Source organism: Trichoderma evansii (assembly GCF_050947405.1).
Source record: "Trichoderma evansii strain SZMC 28006 chromosome Unknown GGI43scaffold_16, whole genome shotgun sequence".
Classification (NCBI taxonomy): Eukaryota; Fungi; Ascomycota; class Sordariomycetes; order Hypocreales; family Hypocreaceae; genus Trichoderma; species Trichoderma evansii.
Genome location: NW_028145190.1, coordinates 258,241 through 281,473, shown reverse-complemented (window position 1 = coordinate 281,473; position 23,233 = coordinate 258,241). Strand labels below are relative to the sequence as shown.

General features: G+C 49.6%; 7 protein-coding genes across 7 annotated transcripts; 3 read left to right on the top strand and 4 right to left on the bottom strand.

The window, feature by feature from the left end:
* Positions 1-5,125: 5,125 nt before the first annotated feature.
* GGI43DRAFT_105047 (kinase-like domain-containing protein) lies at positions 5,126-7,510 on the top strand. The gene is made up of 7 exons (XM_083198826.1): positions 5,126-5,269; positions 5,449-5,571; positions 5,694-5,805; positions 5,873-6,077; positions 6,140-6,295; positions 6,368-6,819; positions 6,880-7,510. Exons 1-7 carry the CDS (start codon positions 5,227-5,229, stop codon positions 7,340-7,342), a joined length of 1,554 nt encoding a protein of 517 aa, XP_083058535.1. The 5' UTR covers positions 5,126-5,226; the 3' UTR covers positions 7,343-7,510.
* A 1,958-nt stretch (positions 7,511-9,468) lies between these two features.
* On the bottom strand, positions 9,469-11,478 carry GGI43DRAFT_105066 (bZIP transcription factor). The gene is made up of 3 exons (XM_083198827.1): positions 10,910-11,478; positions 9,778-10,835; positions 9,469-9,717 (listed from the first exon to the last, which is right to left on the bottom strand). Exons 1-3 carry the CDS (start codon positions 11,384-11,386, stop codon positions 9,492-9,494), a joined length of 1,761 nt encoding a protein of 586 aa, XP_083058534.1. The 5' UTR covers positions 11,387-11,478; the 3' UTR covers positions 9,469-9,491.
* A 2,626-nt stretch (positions 11,479-14,104) lies between these two features.
* On the bottom strand, positions 14,105-14,543 carry GGI43DRAFT_410043 (glucose-repressible protein Grg1). Its single transcript, XM_083206584.1, has 2 exons — positions 14,305-14,543; positions 14,105-14,244 (listed from the first exon to the last, which is right to left on the bottom strand). The coding sequence occupies exons 1-2, from the start codon at positions 14,424-14,426 to the stop codon at positions 14,148-14,150; spliced, it is 219 nt and encodes a 72-aa protein (XP_083058533.1). The 5' UTR covers positions 14,427-14,543; the 3' UTR covers positions 14,105-14,147.
* Positions 14,544-16,402: 1,859 nt separating this feature from the next.
* On the top strand, positions 16,403-17,844 carry GGI43DRAFT_424109 (BSD domain-containing protein; the record flags this gene model as incomplete). Its single annotated transcript, XM_083208326.1, has 3 exons — positions 16,403-16,591; positions 16,652-17,369; positions 17,444-17,844. 3 exons carry the CDS (start codon positions 16,403-16,405, stop codon positions 17,842-17,844), a joined length of 1,308 nt encoding a protein of 435 aa, XP_083058532.1.
* GGI43DRAFT_104944 (Pre-rRNA-processing protein TSR2-domain-containing protein) lies at positions 17,717-19,004 on the bottom strand. The gene is made up of 2 exons (XM_083198824.1): positions 18,703-19,004; positions 17,717-18,637 (listed from the first exon to the last, which is right to left on the bottom strand). Exons 1-2 carry the CDS (start codon positions 18,737-18,739, stop codon positions 18,042-18,044), a joined length of 633 nt encoding a protein of 210 aa, XP_083058531.1. The 5' UTR covers positions 18,740-19,004; the 3' UTR covers positions 17,717-18,041.
* Position 19,005: 1 nt separating this feature from the next.
* GGI43DRAFT_104934 (alpha/beta hydrolase) lies at positions 19,006-22,174 on the top strand. Its single transcript, XM_083198823.1, has 3 exons — positions 19,006-19,196; positions 19,327-20,349; positions 20,409-22,174. The coding sequence occupies exons 1-3, from the start codon at positions 19,125-19,127 to the stop codon at positions 21,867-21,869; spliced, it is 2,556 nt and encodes an 851-aa protein (XP_083058530.1). The 5' UTR covers positions 19,006-19,124; the 3' UTR covers positions 21,870-22,174.
* Positions 21,993-22,901, bottom strand: GGI43DRAFT_410035 (mitochondrial 54S ribosomal protein mL41). Its single transcript, XM_083206583.1, has 2 exons — positions 22,519-22,901; positions 21,993-22,423 (listed from the first exon to the last, which is right to left on the bottom strand). Exons 1-2 carry the CDS (start codon positions 22,708-22,710, stop codon positions 22,301-22,303), a joined length of 315 nt encoding a protein of 104 aa, XP_083058529.1. The 5' UTR covers positions 22,711-22,901; the 3' UTR covers positions 21,993-22,300.
* Between the last annotated feature and the right edge of the window lie 332 nt (positions 22,902-23,233).

Here is a 23,233-nt window from a genome sequence, read left to right as displayed (position 1 = left end):
TGGACATTCCATGTGAATTTCTAAGTCAGCATTTGGTAAACACGGCAGTCATATATAACTCCGGCATATCTATGCTAGGCCCTCCCCATAGAATGTGATATACGAGTCATGCCAACTAGTGGCACCTTGACAGTGGTGCACTTCACAATTACTCCGTATATACTTTGTACGGCTAGCTGGGAAATAGGGGTAAGTATGTTGTGCATTGTAAAAGCGCAGGCAGACAGATAAGATCAGACAGTGTAAGACACAACAAAGCTCACATTGGCGCCGTTTAAAGTCCTCGGTCCTAAGCAGGAGACGGGCATGTGTTTCTCAAGATAGTACTACTGTATGTAAGTGCTGTTCGCCATCGTTGAAAGGTAAGTCCATCATCGTCAATCGCCGCTAGTGAGGCCCTCAAATAAGTCCGAAGTATGGGGACTGTCACTCCCTGGTACCGGCACCCTTACCAAAAAATGTATGATTACCTGACCTCAGCATTCTCATACTTGTAGGACGAAGGCATGAGTAACTATGCCACTGGGCTCTTTGTGATGGCGATTGGTCCTATTTTCTTCCTATTTTGCTCTTCTTTGTGTCAGCTTCCTCAGCCGCGCTGACCATATGCGCTACGATGCTACAGAAGCCGGTAATCGGATGCGACGAAGCGACGGCTGCGTGAGTTGACGCACGGTTTCGCCTCAGCAAATCCAGCCGGATCCTAACTAAATTCTATTACGTCTGAGATGTGTGAAATACATAAAAACAACACACATTACTAAAAATGAAAATAGGCTACAGCAATAGAAGAGCTAAGGTAATCACGACTCGGAGCTGCAGAGAGAAAGTGAGGTTATCGGCATCAAAATGTGTGAGAGTAGTAATCAGGAGCCGAAATAATACGTCTTGTTGCGAGGTAGTATTCAGCCAGAATACCAGTAGTATTGTTAAGAAATAATACGGAGCAGCAGCCCTGCCAGGGGGCCGTTTACGGGGCAGATAGAGGCCTGTTGCCATGTAAGGCTTTGGGACTTGGCTGTCTGGTTAACATTTGCAGGCGCAAATCAACGCCTGAGAGCTGACCTTAGTGTGGCGCTGGGCTTGGAAGAGCGTCTCGTGACGCTCCAGATAGCTGCGTGTTTGTAACGGGATCTGCACGACACGTGGGCTAGCAGGGATGGGAACCAAACGACAACTAATGGGATATTATTGGCCTAGCCTGTTGGCAGAGTCCAGAGACGGGTATGGAGTATTAATAGTGTGTCTGGAGACGGAATGTGGTGCATATATTGATTTCGTGCACCGAAGCCAGGGAATAGTCCGGACGAAGCAGCGGAGGCGTTTGCATCAGTGCTAGCAACAAGCAAGTCGCGGCATGGCTTGGGCTGAACGGCACAGTCTGATATAACAGACGGCTATTGCTTGCCGTTATGTCACTTCTCAGATGGCGAGTCGATGCTCTGTGTAGCCGGTTATACGTATCACAGTTGAAGCCGAGTATAAGGAGATAAACTGCTACTTGATTGACAAAGGTCACAACAGCTACCTTCTCTGCCTGTGCAAAGCAATTATTAGCCAATTTGTCCAATCTGCAAGCATTGGCGAATGATTCGCAAGATGAAAGGGTTCAAAAGATGTGATCTGCTTCAGAGCTGCACTTCAAACCCTTGGGCAAGCATATTGAGTTAGATTAGGTTAGAGTCTATACATCCTTCGGCAAGCCCCCGCCCGCCGCGTTTTCCAGCGCGCGCAAGGGAGAGCTATTCTGCTGAAGAGCAAGCAGCATCACGACATGATTGGCCATAAGCTTGCCATTGTCCGGAGATGCTGTTCCAGCGGTGTAATGCATTTGATGTTGCAGTGGTACTCCGTGCTTGATACCTGCATCACGATGGCATACCGTATGTGTAGTTGTTCCGTACCCGCATACCGGGATATCCTTGAGCTGCCTTGTAGATGGCAAACGATTAGCTCTTTGTCAACTGCGAAGGCCGCGCTTCATCAACCTCAGACGTAGCGAAACAGATGCGGCTCCCCTGCAGTGCCGTTACGGCACTCGCTGGCCCCCAGCCGTCTGGCTGACCGGGCTTGTTGGCAGCTTGCATTCCTATCCATTAAGGCTGCTCCTCAGAGTCTCGAACCAGCATCAGTAAGAGCCAAGGCTTTCGGCCCCTCCCTTCAGCCCTTCAGCCGCTGCCCACCCACGTGTTTCACGTTAATGACTGCGCTTGTGCATACTATCTACACAGGCCAATGGTCAGCACTCAGTGTCAAGATGGCCTTTGTGGCAATGACATGTATATACGAAGTAACGAACACCTGTGTCCTGATGGAACAATGGACAGAGAACCGCACTAGGATGCTCTGAGTAACTCTCCTCCGAGGCGAACAGCAAATGGATGCGAAGCGCCACGAGCTTGCTGCTGCTAGCCGGTCGCTGGGGCCAGCCCCCCCAAACGACTAGCTGGAGGTCCCAGGTTCCATAGGAGCCTTCTGCTAATAAAGGCTGGCAGTTGTTCAGCGTTGGTCAGCTCGCTGAATCCGCCGGACTCGCCGACCACCAGGCACTTCTTCACCGGCGCCCCATGCTTGGCTCTCCACAGTGCACCGCGACTCGTCCCTCTTTTTCGATGCGCACGGGGTAGCGAGTAAAAAAGAAGAGATGAAAAATCGTGAAGCAGTACTTGCTGTACAAACCGCTAGCGGGTGGCAAGTTAATTCATCGAGTTTTGAGGGATGGGAATGTGGCATGGGAAACTGAGACATGACCAGGGGGAAGATCACAAAGAGGCGAAAACGTGTGCACAAGAGGTTCTAGAGCGCAGCTTCCAACGCCATTCCAGAATTCGCGGGTCGAGGCGAGAAACTGCCCATTGGCAAACTTGGCAACGTGGAACGCGCAGTAGTTCGTCTCCACCAACCCTCCGTCGGCCATCCATCACTTACAGTAGATGCATGTATGGTGCAAATACCTCCATTTGCAGCATCACCGACTATTGGAGAACAACAAAAAGAATTGAAAAGATAAGGGAGGCAGAGATACAGTAAAGTTACAGCAAGCATACTGTATTTATTCTCGATACTAGCGGTTATAGCGCTTCTATAAAACTAGGTACATATCAATCCGGGCTGCTCCCAGTAGAGGTAGGTACCTGTAGCTACATGTACTTTTACCTGTACTCTAAAAGGTATCAATCGCAACTCAAATATGTAGTTAGTCTCAATAGATACCTTGTAGCTACCTGGGTAAGCACAATCGAAATCGGCGACCTTATCGTTGTCACTTGATGGCCCTGATAAAGCTAAGAAGCTTGGTCTAGATGGATGGCCGAGCCGAGCTGAGGTCGGTCTAAATGGAATTCACCTCAATAGTGTCCAAGCTATCCGCCACCGGCGCAAATTATATGCGCAGCTTCTTCGGAGCATGCAGTTCCAAAACCAATATATCACTATTGGTATACGGGAATAAAGAATAATGCTCTAAACCTAGACTCAAATAGTACAAGCAACAGCCGCAGCAGATCCTTTCCCCCTCTCCCCCATCTTTCCGCCGTCGCAGCCAACAATGTCTAGTCCACGCACGTCGGATGGATTTATCCAGCTGCTGTCATGCCATGCAAGTGAGCGAGCCAGCTTGCTCTGGTAAATGGGCAGCACAGAGCGGAATCTCACTGGCGCTCCCTGCTGCGAATCGTGTGCCTCGCTTGCTCTCGCAGCTGCTGTTTTGTGCTCCCTTGTCCTGTCCGCGGTCTCTGTATCGTCCAAAGCAGGCCCTGGATGCGACACACCGCCACTATTACTCTTACATGTGCTGCTTGTTCTGGCAACATGTTAACTGTTCCATGCTCCTGTGCTACTCTACTTGCAGTACGCATTTGTAAATCTGTAGAGTATGAGTCCCTGCAACCCCGTATCTGCACGCCGAGGCTTCTTTACTCTTGATCCATCTCACCCGCTCCAGCAAAGACAAAGGATAAGACAGTGGCTTTGCAACTTATCTCCCTTGCGTCATCTCGGAACCCATGCTTGTCTACTGGGACTATCATGTACAAGTATGGTGGTGCTAATGGTATCTGGGCCTAGCATCTACTTGCTATGCTGGTGCTATCAGGCAAAGCCCTCCAGCCTTTGCTCCAGTTTATTGACTCGTCAAGTCTCCCTGTGAAATGTCCACCAGAACATGTTACAGCGGGACGCACATACTCCGTGCTCGAGTATCCACTGGTTATCGCTGGGCACAAGTAACAGCCTGCTCCTAGACAAATGCCATTGTACCAATAATAATTGCCGCAGCATCCGCACGTAGTGTAGGAGTTTAGTATTCATGTATACCTACCTAATCTCATGGCAGATACAAGATCCAAAAGTCCGAGGTTGTCACAAGCAACACCGACATGGCACATGTAATCGTCCAGCTCCAGCCGCAGTCCCTGAAACTCCCACACGCAGCATTGAGTTGAGCCCACATCATGGGTACCTGTCGTGTACCTTTTGGGGGGACGGGACCCTGCACCGCACCACTGCACAAGGGCATGCTGCAGCTGCCACAGCGCTCGCCTGCTGAGGCTCCAGGGCCCTTCGCTGGCCATTGCCGCCGCGGCCGCGCTCTGTGCTGCCTCTACTGCCGGCGCAATATCCACTAATACAGGGCGCCCTCACCCACTAACGTTCTACCCCCGTTCCATCAAATCTCCCACATCTTTTCGGGCTTGCTGGCTAGTCTGGGGCGAGCATTGATCATCGGCCTCTGCCTGCACCCTTGCATGTCGTCTCCTAGGCTAGACCAGGCTTGTTCTTCTCTCACGCTCACGCATCTCGTCCACGCAGCGTCCGCTTTTCAATTCTTTCCTCTTCATCTCAGCTGCGTCTGCTTCTCAACTGCATCATCGTCTTCATCATTGACACCGTCGTCGTTGCGCCCTGAGAAAACGCACGCACGCCGACCTGCGAAACAAGCCCGCATTGGGGCCCCGGAACAGACCTCCAGTCACCTTCACCACTATCAGAATCCGGTCAATTCGCCGCCTACCCACTCCTGCTAGTCTGCCCATTTACGACTCTGCGTGCTCCAAAACGCCCCCCACTGGCCAGCCGATTCCTCGGCCACCGCTGAAAAAAGGACTGGAGTCAAGCATTGGACTGCCATCTCCCGCAAACCGCAAACCGCAAACAGCATGACCTCTCGCCATCGTTGACGATACCAGCTGCATTTTCTCGCCCTCCAATCCCCCCTCGATCCTCATCATGGGCAACGGCCAGGGAAAGCCCGTCGACCTGACAGGCGAAGGTACGTGCAAAAACCCCCGAGCGAATCGCGGCCTACAGCGTCCCTCCTTTTGCCCGCTCCCACGTGTCTGGCGCGTGGTGCAGAGGTCGCTGGCCGCCCCCAAGACGGCCAGAGAAGGCTGCAGCATTTGCATTTCCATTCTCGTGACCGACTGAGCTGACCGAGCACCTTGTAAATAGCCAACCTCAACCACTTTCGCCTGCTACGAGTTGTCGGCCGAGGCGCCTTTGGCAAGGTCCGCATCGTCGAGCGCAAAGACACCAACCTGACATTTGCGCTCAAATATATCCGTAAAGATGAAGGTGCGCAAGAATCCAACCACCAAGCGCTCTACCGTGCTACTGGGCAATCTGCCCTTTGAAGCTGCACTAGCTGGCGGAGGACTGGGAATAGCATAGCTAACTAATCGCCTTCTGTCGAATAGTTGTCAAGTCTGAAAGCGTTCGGAATATTATCCGCGAGCGACGAATGCTCGAGCATGTCAACCATCCCTTCATCTGTAACTTGCGCTACAGCTTTCAGGATATCGAATACATGTGAGCTCTGCCCGCCAAGCGCTGCGCTGCCCAAATCTCCGAGACGTACTGACAGCATTTCTACAAGGTACCTCGTGGTCGATCTCATGAGCGGTGGTGACTTGCGATTTCACATCTCCAGAAAGACCTTCACTGAAGAAGCCGTCCGATTCTGGATAGCCGAGCTGGGCTGTGCTTTGCGCTATGTCCACAGCCAGAATATCATACACAGAGACGTCAAGCCGGACAATGTCCTTCTCGACGCCGAAGGACATGTCCATTTGACCGATTTCGTAGGTTCCCATCAAGATGTGAGACTATGAATGTGCCATAAGCTGACTGACTCTTTGCTTAGAACGTGGCCTCTGACATTGTTCCCGGGCGCATCATGACTAGCAAATCTGGAACCTTGGCCTACCTTGCACCAGAAGTCTACTCCGGCAAAGGATACGATATCCGCGCTGATTGGTGGTCATTAGGTGTCTTGTTCTATGAATGTATTTACAACAAGGTATGTTTATGCTTCGCCCATTCCTCCTTGCGAATAGAATAAAATAAGCAGTGTAGCTAAACTCCACTCCAGCGACCTTTCGAGGGCAACAGCGAATCTTCGCTCAGCCAACAGGTTCAATTCTCTCAGCCAAAGTATCCAGTCACACAGCCTCCCGTCTCGTTGACATGTCTCTACGCCATCCGTGCCGCGCTTGAGCCGAATCCCAATGCCCGGCTTGGTTCTACATGGGAGAGCTTCATCTACAACGATTTCTTCAAAACAATCAACTTCGATTTGCTCGAGCAGAAACGCATCGAGCCTATTTTCGTTCCCTCATCGGACAAGACCAACTTTGACGCCACTTACGACTTGGAAGAGCTGCTACTCGAAGAGGCGCCGCTGGAAGCTCGCGCAAGGCGACAGAAACCTAGAGAGCGGTTAAAGGAGGACGCTACGGACCAGGAAATTCGCGAAGATGAGCTATATAGAATGATCGAGACGGATTTCCGTCCGTTCGACTATACCATTGCAGCCTACAAAAAGTAAGCCCAACATTACTCCTGTCATCCAAACCAGCCAATCTCATGCTAACTCTGAAATAGAATTACGGGTGTTCAAGGCGAAGACGGAGACCCGTCTGCAATGGAACCGCAGGCCATTACAACGGACGAAATCACGCAGATGCCCCCGGTAAATGAGCAGCCGACGACATACCCCCTTCCTCCCGTGGAACCAACCCTCAGCAACGATATGCGAGGCCAAGGACCGTCCTCCGCATATCCTGGACAAATCCAATACGTTCCTCGATCACCGCAAATGAGCAAGCGAGTAACCAGCCCTACCGGCGGGGTACAGTTGACACTAGACGGCGGAGGCAGCTGGTCTGAGCTCGCTCGTCAAGACGCAACACTTCCCAAGGATGCCAATACCACAACCGAATCCAAGAACGAAAGCTCCGGTGGTATGTTTGGATTCTTGAAGAGCAAGAAGGGAAGAAACAACAGCCCCAGACCCAAGGAACGGGGTGTTTTGGGCAAAGAAGGAGCTAGAGTGGTCATTAGCTGAAGGGTCGATGCTGCGGCGTAATTGCGACGACACGACAGCTTCTATATGGGATAACGAATCGGATGCGATACCCACGATGAAAACGAGTACGCGATACGGGCTAACGGGTTCACACGGAGTTAACGGAAGACGGATATTCTGAATTCTATACGGCCGCTTGCAATATTGGACCTGGGACACCCATGAGAATGAATCACTCAAGCCATGTCAAACAAGCGGAACGTATACCTCCATTTCCTTTGTTTTCAATTTGGCCTACTTCCGACTCTGTTATGAAACATCCAAGGAGGCATAATATATCGCCTCTTTAACATTTTTCATATCTGACCTCCGGCATGCCCTTTCGATCGTCGATACCTATCTCATTGTACTATATACTCTCCATTCTGAGGGGAAATTACATATGCACGTCCTCACGCCCTTTTCATCTTTTCATCTTTCTTTTTTTTTTTTTACTGTCCTTTTTTTTGGATAGAGCAAATTGGTTTGCTCTTGTTTCGACTTTTCATCGCTTCGAGCTTTTTTGGCGTTGGCATATCTTTAGACGAGGAACAGGGAAGAAACAAGCAGGCGGTTTTTAGCGGGAAACATCGAATGGTTTATCTGCATCATCCAGTAGTTGTACACACCATGAACCAATTTATTTTTGGACTCGCTCGGTCTAATATTACATAGACAGACAGAGTGCAGTTTTATGTAGCTGGCCATAATTATGATACAAATAACATATATGCATAACAAACAAAAAATACACTAAGCATGTCGCACAGTACGTCTGACGATGACGCATTATTCGCTGGTGATTACAATGAAGTTTGTCGTTACGCATATGCCGGTGTGGTGTCAAATATGATTCCCAATCAAATCTATCCGACGATAGTGACGAAATGTGGTGGTGACGCAGTGGCTTTTACGTCGGCACTCATCAACTCACAAGACCCCATGACTCGACCCCATCAGGGCTAGAATGATCATACAATCATGTATAAGCAAGATTCAATCCCCAAGAAAGGAATATTCCGGGGCAAAAAAAAAATCATTAGGCTCGATAACCTTAAGTCATGAACCCATAGGGGACAATGTAATGCCGCCTTCACTGCCACGCCGCTTTTCCCGCGCGCGAAGAGAAGTTGATTATCAAAGCAAAAAAAATAAAATGGCACCACCCGCTAAAAAAGAAAGAGGCATGAAAAGAGAGACTGTGTTTTCAGCCCGTCGCCTAGAACGAGCTTAGCCGGTTGAGTTCGGTTTAATGGAGAACTTAACTTCCATTACAAATTCGCCACATGAAGGGGGTTTGACATGATGAGAAGCGTTTTGCCGTGTTGGGGAATTCCGTGATTTGCAGCATTGTGCGTATTAGGTGATGCTCATTGTTTTAGAAAGAGGACACGCATTCAGACACATATGGAGAGAGATAGAGAAGGGTGAGATTTTGGTATTTGGTATTTTTATTCTGCTGTGTGATATAGATGATGGCAGGCTTGTTCCAACTCTAATTGCCTGTTGTAGAGCAGCATAGCTCTCACATCACGGCTACTCGTGATTAACCGAGTTCCACAGCTGCCGTAATTTTCTTCCTATCTTAGTCACGTATTTGTTATATGTGTAGAGAGATGAGATGTCCAGTATTTCCAAGGCAAAATAGTTATCATTCTTCCCACTACTCACAGCGTACACGGTATGTATATTCCTCAAACATTGAAACAGAACTGCTGCAGCAATAAACCGAGAGCCAATTGGCTGGCGTGAACGAGTGATTTAATCCCCAAGTTTGATTTCCAAGTAAAGTAGCCTATATTGAGAAGACGAGCTGAAGACCAGGATTTTTTAAATGCAAGATAAAAAAAGCGTAATCATTCATAGTAGAGAGATAAAAACAACCAGTCCGTAATCGTAAATGTCAAGAGAAAAAAATAATAGTAAATGCACCAAAAGATTAATGCTTCAAAACTCGACGAGATTGTCCTTTCGTCCTATGTCCATCCAAATGCTTGAAAAAGCCCAGGGTCGCGGGCCTTGGCTACGCCCTTCTGTTTGCTCAAAACGCCATAATCCAGGGATTCTTTGTGTCCTCTTTATTCGACCGAAAATCGGTTTTTAAACGTACAAGTATGCGCCCAGTGTAATGCCAGAAACTCCTGATAAATCATGGCATCACCAGTGTCTCAGGCTTGGTCTTCTCTAGAGATATGCCCAGGCTTTCAGCTGTGCAGGCTTCTTTACCCATATACTTCTTGAGGATGGAGTCGAAATCCTGCTCGGCGACAACGGGCCCGCTTCCAGAGCATTTAGCCTTCTTGGTCAGTTCTGAGCACAAGCCATCCAGATCAAATTCGCCATTTTGCGCCTTGGGGCACGCCTGTAGCCTTTCCCTATAACAAAACATGTTAGTATATACTAATATTGTTGTCATCATGCGATGTATGACATACCAGAGTTGATTACAGCTCATGTTCTCCTTTCTCGTCGGTTCATCGTCAATCGCATTTTGCTTAGCATCGATCTCATCGATGAGATTCAACTTCTTGTGGTTTTGGTTCGGGCTGTTGGCCATGTTGTAAGGAGTGAAGAAATCGGCCTCAAGTGAATCATTAAACAAGTCGTCAAATGTCGAATGAGTCATGACGTTTTCTTGTGGTTCACGATAATCGCCAAAGAGCTGGGGATCAAATTGGCCGCCATTGTTCTGCTGGACAAGCCAGTCGAAGCTATTGTTGTTGAAATCAAGGCCAGTAAACTGAGAGAATGGACCATCTGCAGTAGACATGGATGGGTGCTCTTCGCCAATGGTAGTCAGGGTATCAACGGGCTTGAAGCCCATGGGAGACTGGGTGAAAGGCTCGGGAGATGTGCCACACGATGAGCTTGCTCCCACATTGGAGTGAGAGGAAGCCGAGGGAGAGCTCGTGGTGTTGTTTCCACTGTAGTTGACGGAGTCTAAGCTGGCTCTTGATCCAGTGGCAGTAGAGCTGCTCATCGATGGGGTGTGCAAGCTGAATGGTCCGGAAGTGGTAAACTTGGCGAGATCTTCCTTGAACTGCGCATTCCTTGCCGCCTGCTGGGAGAACTGTGCCACGCGATCTATGGAGTTCTGGCTGGCAGCCGGGCTGGCTGTCTGTTGAGAGCTAGGGCTAATAGGCTGTGACATGGACTTCTGATGGGACTTGGCAGGGGGTCCAGGGAGGGTTCCAAACTTGGGGAACTCAAATTGGAAGCTCACATCATTGATGTTGTTGACAGCTGCAGAGCCAAAGGGCTGGGCACGAGCTTGCTGTGTAGTGGTTTTGTTGTTGCTCAGTGACATCCTCTGCTTGTAGTGGCTGAGCTCAGCAGTGATGCGCTCGACTTGAGCGCGAAGCATGCTGTTTTCATGGTTGGCAGCCTCTGATGCCTTTTCCAATTCCTCAACCTTGGTCTCAAGATCCTTGAGGTGTTTCTCCTTTCTCTCTCTAAAGGCACGCTGAGCAGCTCGGTTTTGAGCCTTACGCTTCTACAAGTGGAGTTTTGTTAGTAAACAGAGTTCTTCATTTTATCATCAGAGCAATGGGCATAGACTGAGCGTACTGAAGTTGGTTCCGAAGTAAGCGGCTTACGGCCAGGCTTCTTAGGGACCTTGTCGGAACCCTCGTGTCTCTTTGACTCATTGCCAGGACTGGCATCGTCGTCCTCGTCATCTGGGTGGCTTCTCTTTTCCGGGCTTTCGGTTTCAGTAGAATCAGATTTGGCACTCATGGCGCTATCAGGCACATCGCCAATCATGTTGGCTTGGGCTGCCTCATTGGCAAAGGAGAAATCAAAACCGGAGTCATCAAAGTCGTAGTCGTAGTTGTCGAGGAAGGGGCTCTCCTGGAATCCAGCGTTGTCGAGGCTCTGGAGGGGGTTTTGCTTGAAAGAAGTGGGAGACAACGAAATTCCAGTCTTCTGATTCGATTGCTGCTGCTTGTTCGCATTGAGAGCCGTGAACAGGAGGTTCTGTTGCTGCGGGGTCAAGAAGAAATTTGGTGGCAATGACGAGCCACTTCCAGTACCGGTTGTGGCCATTTCGACAAAAGTACAGAACAAAGATCGAAGGGAAAAAGAAGCAAAGCGAAATCCAGTTTAGATGATATTGCTGCCACGAGGACTGCAGACCAGAGCGCCAATCTCCCTCAGTCGTTCAGCGCAATCTCGCTCAGGTCCACGACGGTAGCCGCGGGTGGCGGGGATTTGATTTGAAATGCTAGACGCTAGACGCCAGAGGTCCAAGGAGAGAAAGGAGTCTCAAGAGCAACGCAGCACAAGGGGAGAATACGAGTAGATATCAGATGGACGAAAAAAGCAGGTGTATGGCAAAAACGCTTCCTGGAAATGCGTCGCAAGAGATGCGGCCAGGACAATGTCGTGCTGATGTTAGTTGCTGGTTGGCGGAAGGTTATGGCTGGGAGGCGAATGCGAGAAACTTGCTGGTAGCGCTCCTGTACTGTATCGTTTTGCTCTAGCAGCCAGTGTGGAGCCCCGCGGATGTAAGGGAAGACGGACGACCTTTTTGCTGCCTGAGTCAGAAAAAGTCTTCTAGGCGCTTCCGTGCGCTGGCAGACACAGGCTGTAACGTCGGCACGAGGGGCTCTGCGCACTGTGGCCTCGTGCAGCAGGAGGAGGGGACGAATGGGCAGACAAAATGGCCGGATCGATAGCATGTTTGCAGTTCCATGAGGAATCTTGATGCATTTGTAAGCGGCCAGAGGGCGGGGAGCGCTACAGAGGCTGGTTCCGGCTCTTCAGCCCGTTTGGCGTGCAACCAATGGGGGGTTTGGCTAGCGCCCTCCATGGCGTGCCATTGGACCGTTCTAGAGGGCCCCCTCGGCCTGACCGCTCGCCGCACTGCCCCGACGGCACGGTGTCGGTCCAGAGGCCCTGCCAGACTTTGTCGTACGCCGTGCAGAGCGCACTGTGCTGTGCCTGGATGGCCTCTGATGCTAGCAGTGGTATCAGGTTCGTATCTTGCTTACGAGATGCACTGGGGAGTCGACTGGACGGCAGTTGCTGCGATGGAGATGGATGAGCAACACCAGGAACAGATACATAGGTAGATGGCCTGCTGCTCCCATCCCCGGGTCGACTTAGACATCTCGTCATCTCCTGTTTGCATATCCGGGCACCATCACGTCCTGACAAAGCCCTGCCCTTTGAGACACCAAGATCGCGCTTCACTGCTACATTCGTCTGCCTGCTGCATACAGCCAATATTACATACTTGTATTACAGATTACACATTATTTACCTCTAAGACACCGGGCAGCCAGGGATACTTGCGCATATGAGTTCGGCACATACATGTCTGCTACTTGTTCAGCAGGCACGGCAGCGTCTTGCACCTCCGTATCCGGCGTGTATACGTGAATTGTCCGTTAACTACGAGATACAGTGCTAATCCAGCCGTGTCAGCTTGTGCTCCTTTCGGCATTTGCGCATTGTCCGACCCGATACCTCTGAAACTGCCGAATAAACCCAGTGCTCGCTGCCACTGTGTCTTTTTCACGCTGCTCGAGAATTTGGCTCTATCACCCCTCATATCCTCAGCTATGAACATCCAGCAATATACACACCATCGTCAGCAACATGCGCAAAAGCACAGCGGCCCGTCGCCCCCATGAGGTGATTTGCCGCAGTGCACATACGCTAAATCAGGTTGTTAAGCACTGATTGCCACTTATACGCGGGACCCTTTTTCTCTCGCAACTTTGGTCAGACCGCAGGGGTCGCAACGGCGCCCTTCCAGGAGGCTAAGCCCGGTAAAGGATAGAAGCACCACAGCGAGGATTTACCACGCCCGCTTTGTTAGCTGCTTGCCTGCCAAAGGCCGCACATCCATACGGCGCTTGCTACAATCTCCGCCTAAACTGAAAGACCTTGGGTGGAGATAAGGGAGCAGCTGGTGGCAGTCCTGCACCTGCACCTGTACCCCATTCCGGAAAAAAGACCCTGACCCGACCCGAATAACACCGAAAAGTGGGCCTGGCCTTGGCTACATGTCAACGACGTTTGAATCATTTTTGCCTGTACGCTGCATGCGCTACTAATAATTTCAGATCCTTCGCAAACTATTAGGATATTGGCTGGAAGTGCACGTATAACGCAAGATGGTAGCTGCAGAATTTTGGGGGGAAAGCATTGGGCAGCGATAAGCTGTCATCGCCATTACGGCTTAGGTCATGTTACACGCAAATCCGCCACTGTTACTGCTACCAGCTACCCCGCTGCGAAGCCGAGGATTGGCAAATGGCTAGCTGGATAAGGCTATTTCTTCCCATCCATTCGGCTGTGTCCTTGACTGTCCGTTATCAGTAGTTGACCATTTTCCTATTGCCGCTAGTACTGCGCAATTAACTTTCTAGCATCGTGTACGAAGAAACCGGGCGACGATAGACTCACCTCGACGAACCACATGATGAAAAGACACGCTGGCAGCAGTTATCTGTTACATAACATGCAGATACGACGATTACGAATTACCTTGCCTGGAATGTGCTATGCATTGTTCTTGAGCATCTTCCCGTTGTCTTCTCCATCAATCTTCCATCAATTTTCCATCAATTGAGGAGCAACTTTACTTAGCGAAGCATCTGCAAAACCTGCAAACCCTGCAAACCTCTTTTCGATACTTGCAACAAATTCACGCATATTTGTCAACAAATGCGGGAGAGAAAAATGCGGTGTGGAAAAAAATTCAATTCATATCAATTCATGCCTAGTAGACTATGGTCTCATTTCGCTATGATCCGTTCCGAACGCCAGTGAAGGCCTCGAGGTCCTTCAATTCTTTCTAGTTGTTCTGAGCCAGCTCCTTGTGAGCCTCGGCCTTGCCATTGTGTGTGCTCTCGTCGATCTTGTCACCGACAGCGTCCTTGGCCGCGGTCAGACTGTAAGCTGTTAGCGGGCTGCACTATATATGGGTTTTCGGAATATTTGCTCCGACGTACCGAGTGCCAACGCCGGCATTCTCATTCTTGGCAATCTCCTTGTTGGTCTCCTTGCTAACACCAGCGGTAGCGCCCTGAACGGACTCAGCGACGTAGTTGAAAGCTTGCTTGGCGGTCTCCATTTTGAAGTGTTGTGGTAGGTATTAAACCAAAGGTGAGGTGGTTGATTGTGTTGTTGAGTGATGAGATTGTGATTGTAATTGTAGTTGTGTGATGATGAAAAATCTATCATTGATCATCAGGGGGAATCTCGAGGTTTAAATAGATGAAAACAGGGTCCTCCAAGCCACGATATCTCACCATCAAGTCTACTTTACGATTCATTCTGGACATTTTCCATGTCATGAAAACATGTCCCTGTGGCCGTTGGTAGTCGCTCTCAGGAACGCTTGAGATGCAATTGGCGGCGAATCTGTGGCATAAGTGGGTCAAAAGGCACCTTCAGCCAATGACAGTGGCTTACGGTACGTCATTTCTACGATCCGGTAGCCAAAGCTTAAATCAATCCAACTCCACAATTTCCACTCCGAGGGGCGATGACGCAAGTAAATGATTGCTGCATCTTGGTTTTTGAAGGAGATCGAAGATGAGGCTTGCAAGCAACTGGGTCGCGCTGTGAGGCTATCGAGAACATGGAGAAGGCGGGGTCATTCTAGCTCAGGCCGGGAGCAGATCTTGGTTTACGGAGCAAATCAGCCTACCGTGCATAATGACGGCATAGACTTGTCATTGACTTTGAATGATCCCAAGTCGTATCAATTAACTGGACAGCATATGTGCTTCTATGAAAATCGTCGCCCAAAACGATACCAAAACCGTTATTATAGCTAATAATTGCTATTATTAGCTATAATCTATGGTATGGCAAGATAGATCTGTACACCTATACTGCGTAGATAAGCTATGTATAGGCTGCAATTTATCGTACCCGATCTCAGTGGGCCGAAATTGATCTAAGCATCGACGCTTCACATATATCGGCTTAGCGTACCGCAATTGTCTCATCAGACCAAAAACTTGGCAGAGCAACTGGGTATATGCCAAGGCAGTCGGATAACAGGTTTCAGCTGCATGTAAAGCCTCTCAATGTCTTGAATATCGCCTTCGGCTATGGGTCCCGACTGAATCGGATACGGTCAACTTACGGCTTACTATAAGCCTATCCAGTCATTGGGTCACGAGGCTAGCGATGTGAACCTTTGCGCCACGAAATCCGTTATACTACTCATAAAATAAGAGAGGCGAGCTGGGGATGGCAATATTGGAATGAATCGTATAAGTAGTTGCCAGCACCAATATGTGCATTAGTTGCAAGATTCAGGATGGCAAAGGTGCGCGATATAATATGCCTCCGTTGACAGATAGGAAATAAAATGTAAGTTAAGAATGTGTAGTGAGAAAGAGAAAGAAAATACAGCATTCAATGCGAAGAAAATGACGCCTTATTGGCATGGTGCCATATTTTTGGAGAGAGCAACTACTGGACTGACGGCAAAATTGACTATCAGCGAAATAGGCTGCGTTAATTCGATGAATACGCGCATAATTTTCCATATCTTTATAAAGGTTTAGTAGAATATTATATATAGCGTATAAGTGAAGAGAGCAATCCGTAAGTGGCCCAATTGCCATCGTGTTACAGCTTCATGTACATTTACATAGTACGGTTTCTAAATCTAGCGCTCGCCTGAAGCCCTCTGCCGCTGCTTTTTTTTAATGGCCCGAGCACATGTTTATTCATCTATTTAGCTAAGGATGTATTGAACTGTCAATTGATAAGTAGAAATGGGTAATTTTACAGAGGAATGCTGCAAAACACTTGATATGGAACTATATTCTGGAGTTTATAGGGTAGACTCGGTGAGGTCTGATTGCTGGCTGCAGAATCACGTGATAAAGCTTGTACTCCCCCACCCACCTCTAACGCAGGAGAGGAGATCCGTTAGCCTCGTTAACCAACGCCAATTCAGCTGTGCTGACCTCCATATCCACCTCTGAACAAGCTCCGAAACACATACTGGCTCTTCAATAAGGGGGCAGAGAGCTCAAGGTTTTGTCTACATTCCCACGCCGTCACCGGACTCGGGTCACTTACATCATGGATCTCGCATACGACCATATCCAGGAAGAAGCCTATACTAAGAATACCGACGAGTCGGGGGAAAGCTCGAAGCAGGACGAGTCGCAAAATTCTCTGAACAATGACATCCAGGAAGCTTACAAGGCTATATCTGCAAGCCCATGGGGTGCCAAGATTGGAGGATTCTTTGGAAATGTGATCAAACAGGTATGGTAACCAGAGTGCAGCCGTACCCGCCATTTGTAGTTGATACTGATGTGGCTGCAGGGCGAATCGGTCTACACCCAAGCTTCAAAGGAGTTTGCAGAGGTTGGCGAAGATGCGCAGAAGGGATTTACTAGTCTGCGAGAAACTATCGCCAATAGAACTCGCTCGCTGTCCCTAACTACCATCATCCCCGACATGTCTGCTGGCAATGATGCCGAAGAAAGCCAGAGGACACCGACTAACACAACGGCGCCGGCGACTGAGGATGACGCCCAAGAGTCTGAAACTGTGCTTACGCGACTGAGGACCGAGGCCTCAAAGCGCTTGAAGGATCTTCAACGCGCTGAAGATGCCGCAGACGAAGCGTTGCTTAAATTTGGAAGTAACATCCGAGATTTTCTGCGAGATGCGATTAGCGTTGCACCTCCCGATGAATCGGCCGAAAGTAGCCAAGTCATGTTTGAGAGCAAGGATGCTCAGGGAAAGCGGGTGATTCACACTTCGAGATTCGACGCACAGCTTCATGTTATCCACACATCGACAGAGAGCTTCACCAAGGATCCATCTGCCTCGGAATACGAACAGTGGACCGAGGGCTTTGATATTGATGAGAAGACGGAGGACATCAGCGGCGACTTGACAAAATACCCCGAGCTGCGCGCAACTATGGAGAAGCTTGTGCCTGACCAGATTCCTTACGCCGACTTCTGGAAGAGGTATTACTTCCTGCGCCACGGTATTGAGACAGCTGAATCTAGACGAAGGGATCTCCTCAAAGGTAAAGTGATGCTTGATATTTGATTTATTATAGCTTCTATTTATCTGTTCTCATAATTGCTAACATTCTACTAGCTGCATCTGCCGAAGATGAAGTAGCCTGGGATGACGACGATTCGGAGGAAGAGGAAGATGATTCGGAAGAAGATGACGAAGAATCCGAGAAGCCTGCTCCCACCAAGAAGTCGATTGCCAATGTCAAGGGAAAGAAGCCCGAGTCTGTTGCTTCATCAACCACAATCCAGCCGCCGAAGCCTGATGAGTCTAGGAAATCTAACGATGAAAAATCCGAAGCTGAAACCGACGCTAGCTATGATGTTGTCGGCGCGGCCTCAGGAAAGACGAGCCAGCTACCAACCCAGACGCCAAATAGTCCCAAAGACCCCAAGAAAAAGGGGAAGACCGATGATAGTGATGAGGAGGATGACAGCGATGAGGATAGCGAGGGCGAAGACAGCGACGAAGACTGGGAGTAATTTTGCGCCGCGTCTACTCCATATATCTGTGTGCATTATTTGTTTCATAGCACTTGGGCAATTTGGCGTTTGGCTTTGCTATCGCTCATTCGGTATGTCGAGTCAGCACAGCGATGTGTGTACCTATTGTTTTTGGATTATGTCGAGTGGGATGTTCTCCCGTGGCGATCTCGCCCAGGGTTTCTGCTATCCTAGGTCTACCTCTTTTTCTTGGTGACCATGGTAAAGCCATCCTCGTCGACTTCCGGGGCAGGCTTTTCCTTGCGGACAGGCACCAGTGGAGGTGCCTCGTCCATATCCACGTCGCCTCCGTTGTCTCCATCGTCCTCGTCGCTGTCTTCAGACTCCCAGTCTGTATCCTGGTCCTGATACTCGGCTTTCTTAAACATTTGATCCACCTTGGTACCCTTCCGGTTCGCGAATCGTTCGCTCAGAGACTTGACCTCGTCGCTGAAGTCGCCGATGGCGCACTGTGATCTCGCTTTGACAATGGATCTAGCAACTTCCAAACCAGAATCATCATCGATGTTGACCTCGAACTCGTCAATCATCACTTGCAACAGCACTGTCTCGACGTCTTCCATGTCCGGTTCGTCAGCGGCATTGGTGGCCTTGGTCTCTCCAGGCTGTGCATCGGCAAACTCAGAAAAGAGATCGACAACGGCACCAGCAAACCAATCCCGTTTGTCTGCAGAGTCAGGTCCTCCCCAGTTATTCTGCACGGAGAGGGTCAGGGCCGGCCATAGGTGTAGGGCGCATGCGACGGCTTGTTCGAAGTTGGACTGCCGGATTGCTGTAATTATTCAGAGTCAATAAAATATACTCCATGATCTGATTATTATTCTAGATCTCGCTCACCTGCCGGCGGCAGCTCTATCGCCTCTGTAGATGCCATGATGTTTGATAATGAATGTATTAAGCGGGGATATGGAGGGGCTCAAAATGGCCTTGCATAAAAAATTTGGTGTTTTTTTTTTTTTCTAAATCTCATCCACTGCTCTGTGCCAGATTAGCTGCGCACGGACCACTAGTCTGAAGCCAGGTAAGATGTGCACCTAGTACTAATACGGCAATGCTTCTCCCTAGCCGATATTATTCGCGGATCGTGGGCCAAAACCGTCCCTTGCCATATGGCATGACATCATGGGGCCCCTGATGGCAATGTTATTTCTTGGCTTGCTGCGCCGTTAATACTTGCGTGGCGGCCTCACTCTCAGGAGGTTCCTCATAAACCCGCGATCCGAACATATCGATGGGCCTGGCGGGTAAACAAAATCGATATGAACAGGCTCAACACGACTTCCGTATCATTGGCTGTGACGCCAACAGTAGTGACGACCTTGTTTGCACACGTAGGTTAAGCTCAGTGGCGCCGGATCCGGCCCCGATGATATCATTTGCTTCAAAGCTTCGACAGATTGCGTTGATTCTGTGTTGATATGTCTGATTCGCTAACACTTGTTTCTTGGGGGGAATTTGTAGTACCTCAACAAAAAGAGTTTGAAGGAGCACCCTACCACACATCTGTCGTACGATGAGGGACTGCATCTAATTCGGTCGTTCCTCGAATATGCCTCTCATCACACCGTCGAAGAGATCCAGGGATTTACAGCACAATGGGTTCCGCATCCGCAATGGGTCAAGCTTGAAACTGTCACAATTCCCGACGAACACCTTGGCCGAGCAGCAGAATTGATCGAGGAAGAGCTAGGACCCGATGGCATCCGTCAAGTGGGCGGCAGGAAATGGTGGCACTGGCGAGGACCGAAAGGCCCCATGGAAGCCGAGTGGATTGAGATGCGGTCAGATGCTAATGAACGAAAGAAGAATAATGAGCCGTTGCGTCGTGTGATGCTTTATGTGCATGGAGGCGCATTTTATTTCGGGAGCGTTGACGAGCACAGATATCAAATGCAACGTCACGCGAGAAAGCTAAAGGCTAGGGTCCTTGCTCCGCGGTATCGACTGGCTCCTCAATATCCATTCCCGTGTGGCCTTCAGGATTGTGTAGCGACTTACCTGTATCTCCTGTCGATCCAAGACCCATCCACGATCATACTGGCTGGAGACTCGGCAGGCGGCGGCATGGTTTTGACTATGCTGTGCCTTCTTCGAGATCGAGGCATTCCGCTGCCTGCTGGAGGCATTCTTATCAGTCCATGGGGTGATTTGACCCATTCATTCCCTAGTGTCGCCGGTGAGGCGCCGTTGGACTACATACCGCAATCGGGATTTCACCACAAGCCATCGAAGGCCTGGCCACCACCAAATGATGACGACGAGAAGATGATTCAAGCGGAGGTAGAAAAGCGAAAGAAGAGCGATACAAAGAAGAAGGCACCGCCTACAGCTGAGCTAGAGCAGAAACAGCAGGCTCCCGTGGCACCGCTGAGCGACGGAGATGTCAATATTCAAATTGACAGTGGCGGTATCCATGCTGAGACGGAAAAGTTTCTTACCGTTACAATTGATGGAGAGCTGGTTACCATGAAGGACCAGATTCAGGTGAGCTCAACTACTTGTGTAATTTTGATGGGATTCGTATCTGTCTGACACTTTGCTAGATGTATACTAAAAATGCTCTTCTGGCACATCCGCTGGTGAGCCCCGTCATGCAACCAACGCTTGGTGGGCTACCGCCTCTGCTGATTACAGTTGGTGGTGGCGAGTTCCTCCGTGATGAGCAGATTTATCTGGCTCATAAGTGCGCCAACCCGGCAAAATATGCACCCGCGGACGAGGTCTTGACGGAACATGGAAGAAGGTTACTTGCTAAATACAAGCCCACATATGTGCAGCTTCAAGTATGGGACGACCTGTGCCACGTTGCCCCGACTCTGAGCTTTACCAGCCCTGCCAAGTATATGTTCAGATCGATTGCGCAGTTCGGTGCTTGGGCCTTGGCACGTGCGCAGAACAGAGATATTGAGATTATGGATGACGATGCCATTTCCGTTATTACTAGCTCTGGCTCCGATACAGAAGCTGGGCGAGACGAATCAGAAGGAAGCCAAGAAAGGCAGCCGCAGAAGGAAACCATGCCTGCTGAAGTTGGAAGAGCGGGAGACCCCCTCCCGCCGTTTAAGAATTACATGATCCGGCAGCGAATAGCTCGAAATGGCGCCATTTTACCTCTCCCTCTCGAAGAAGAGCTCCCAGGCTGCACAATGAACCCCAGTGAGATTGGAGTTATTAAAGAGGGTCCAGTCAAAAAGTGGCTGGAAACTAAACACCAATACGATAACAGATATGCTAGTGCAAAAGCCAAAGTACACAAAAAGCTCATCAAAGAGATGATTGCTGGATACAAAGATTTTGGAGCGGATGAAAACCCCCCTCCAAGTGCCTTGGCCGGACGAATACCTAAAGATGCTGAGCTGCGGGCAGGCAAGAGAAGGAGGAGCTTTGGCTTGGCTATATGGTCACTTTGGGGATCAAAGCATGACGAGCAGACGGTGGAAAGAGAGCAAAAAGCCAACCACGAGCCTGAGATGCTAGCTGTTACTCCAACTGAGACCAATGGTGCACCATCGCATTCCGAGAAACCGGGACATAGCCGAAGACCCTCTCGCCAGCGGATTGTACGAGATGAGCATCAAACTAGCAATGAGGAGATTAATGAGGAAACTCCTGTAGCGCAGCTAATCGCTATGCGCCGAGAGCAGGAGGCTGCTCACGATGGCCTCCTCAGCCCGGACTATTCCCCTGAAACTGGTGTGGCCGGCAAGAGACCGTTCCTTGACGGGATTGCCTTGCCGTTCAGCATTAAGAATAATGCGGAAACGGCGAGCATGATTACGCTGGACTCAGCAATGACTCCTGGCTCTCGAGCTATGAGCCCAGAGCCAGCAATGGAATTTGCTAGCGTAGCAGACCCGAAAGGAGACTTGGTCGACGAGAAATCCCTAGCTACAAATGGGCTAGTTGACGAGAGTGAGAATGAGAAGGCCGAGGTGCAGCGCCCTGAGATAGAGACTTTTGTTACAGCGAGAGAAGACTTGCCGCAAGTAAAGATAGAGACTTGAAAAAGAGATGGAGATTTTACAAGTGCTTGGTGGTTAGGAGTTTGATAAAGAGATGGAGAGATTGAGAAGAGAGAAAGACAGCGAGCAAGCATGTGATTAGCGATATCCAATCCACGTATATGGTGGCGCTTTAATGTAATTTGAATTTGAATTTTTACTTCTTTTTGTATTGTGTGTTTAAATGCTGTGACTAATCGCACAAATTTGGTCATGTTATCCTTTTTGTCCTCTTCCGTTTCTATCCAACTTCATCATACATGGTAGTGGTACAATGTTCACAGGGTGTGTATATACAATTTCAGCAGAATACCCTTGGCTTCTGCTGTCGGTTTGTTCGTAGAGCCCAATAGTGGGTTTTCGAAGACGCTACATTTATACGTGCGTTCTCGTTTGTAGATCGGGGTATTTAAGTTCATGAGGGGTGATTCGATTTAATCAACGCCGTTGTATCGCTTCCATTGCTCGACGTAAAAGTAAGGATCTTGAGGACCCTTGGCCAGGCCCTTGTAATCACCAGGCTCGGATCGCACTTCTCGGCTCACGAAGGGAGTGAGCTTCACAATGTAGGGTTAGCTGCTTGTTTTTTGCTCATTCTTCTCTTTCTCCATATATGAAGCTTGCGTTGAATTGTAGGACCGGGCAATCGTACCTTGGACTCGCTGAGGTTCTGAGGAACGACATAGGTGCGAACCTTGCTCCACTCAATGATATAACCACCATACTTTGTGTGTCGACCCATAGATCCAGTTCGGTTTCCCTTGTAGAAGCCGCGGCCGACATCCTTGGTCGTGAGCTTAAGGTGGCGGTATTTGCCCACGCTGAGGATTTGTGTGGGTCTCATGGTCGCAAAATCAGTTTATCGCAGAATATAGAATCGAAAGGAAAGTTCGAATTGCACCGCTCAGCGGGCTTTTGGTTGGCAATCGTGGTTTGGAGAGAGTAGGCGTAGATGTTTGCTATGGTGGTTTGCGCATTGAATTTTTGGAGATGGGCTTGTTCGGTACCCGGCGTTCTTCCGACGCCGGCCCTCTGGGTGGGTGGCCGACACAGCTAAAGTGTCCCGCAATTGCTGCAGCATATCGCCCGTGGAGAGCTGGCGAACATCATCTTCTGTGCTTATGAGCTAGCGCCCATTTCGGTGAAGAGCCACAAGTCAAAATGCACCTTTGTTTGGCGATTTAGCTGCTCCTGATAGACACCCAACATTTTTAGACTTCTGGCATTTTGCCAGGGAAACGCCGCGAATATCCTTCGTCTTAAAGCTTGCAAGGTGGGCTGCTTTGCGCTATAACGGAGGGGCAGCCTTGCTAGGGATGCTAACACTGCTTCGCCAGCTCTAACCAGGGATTTGAGTAGTTGCGCAT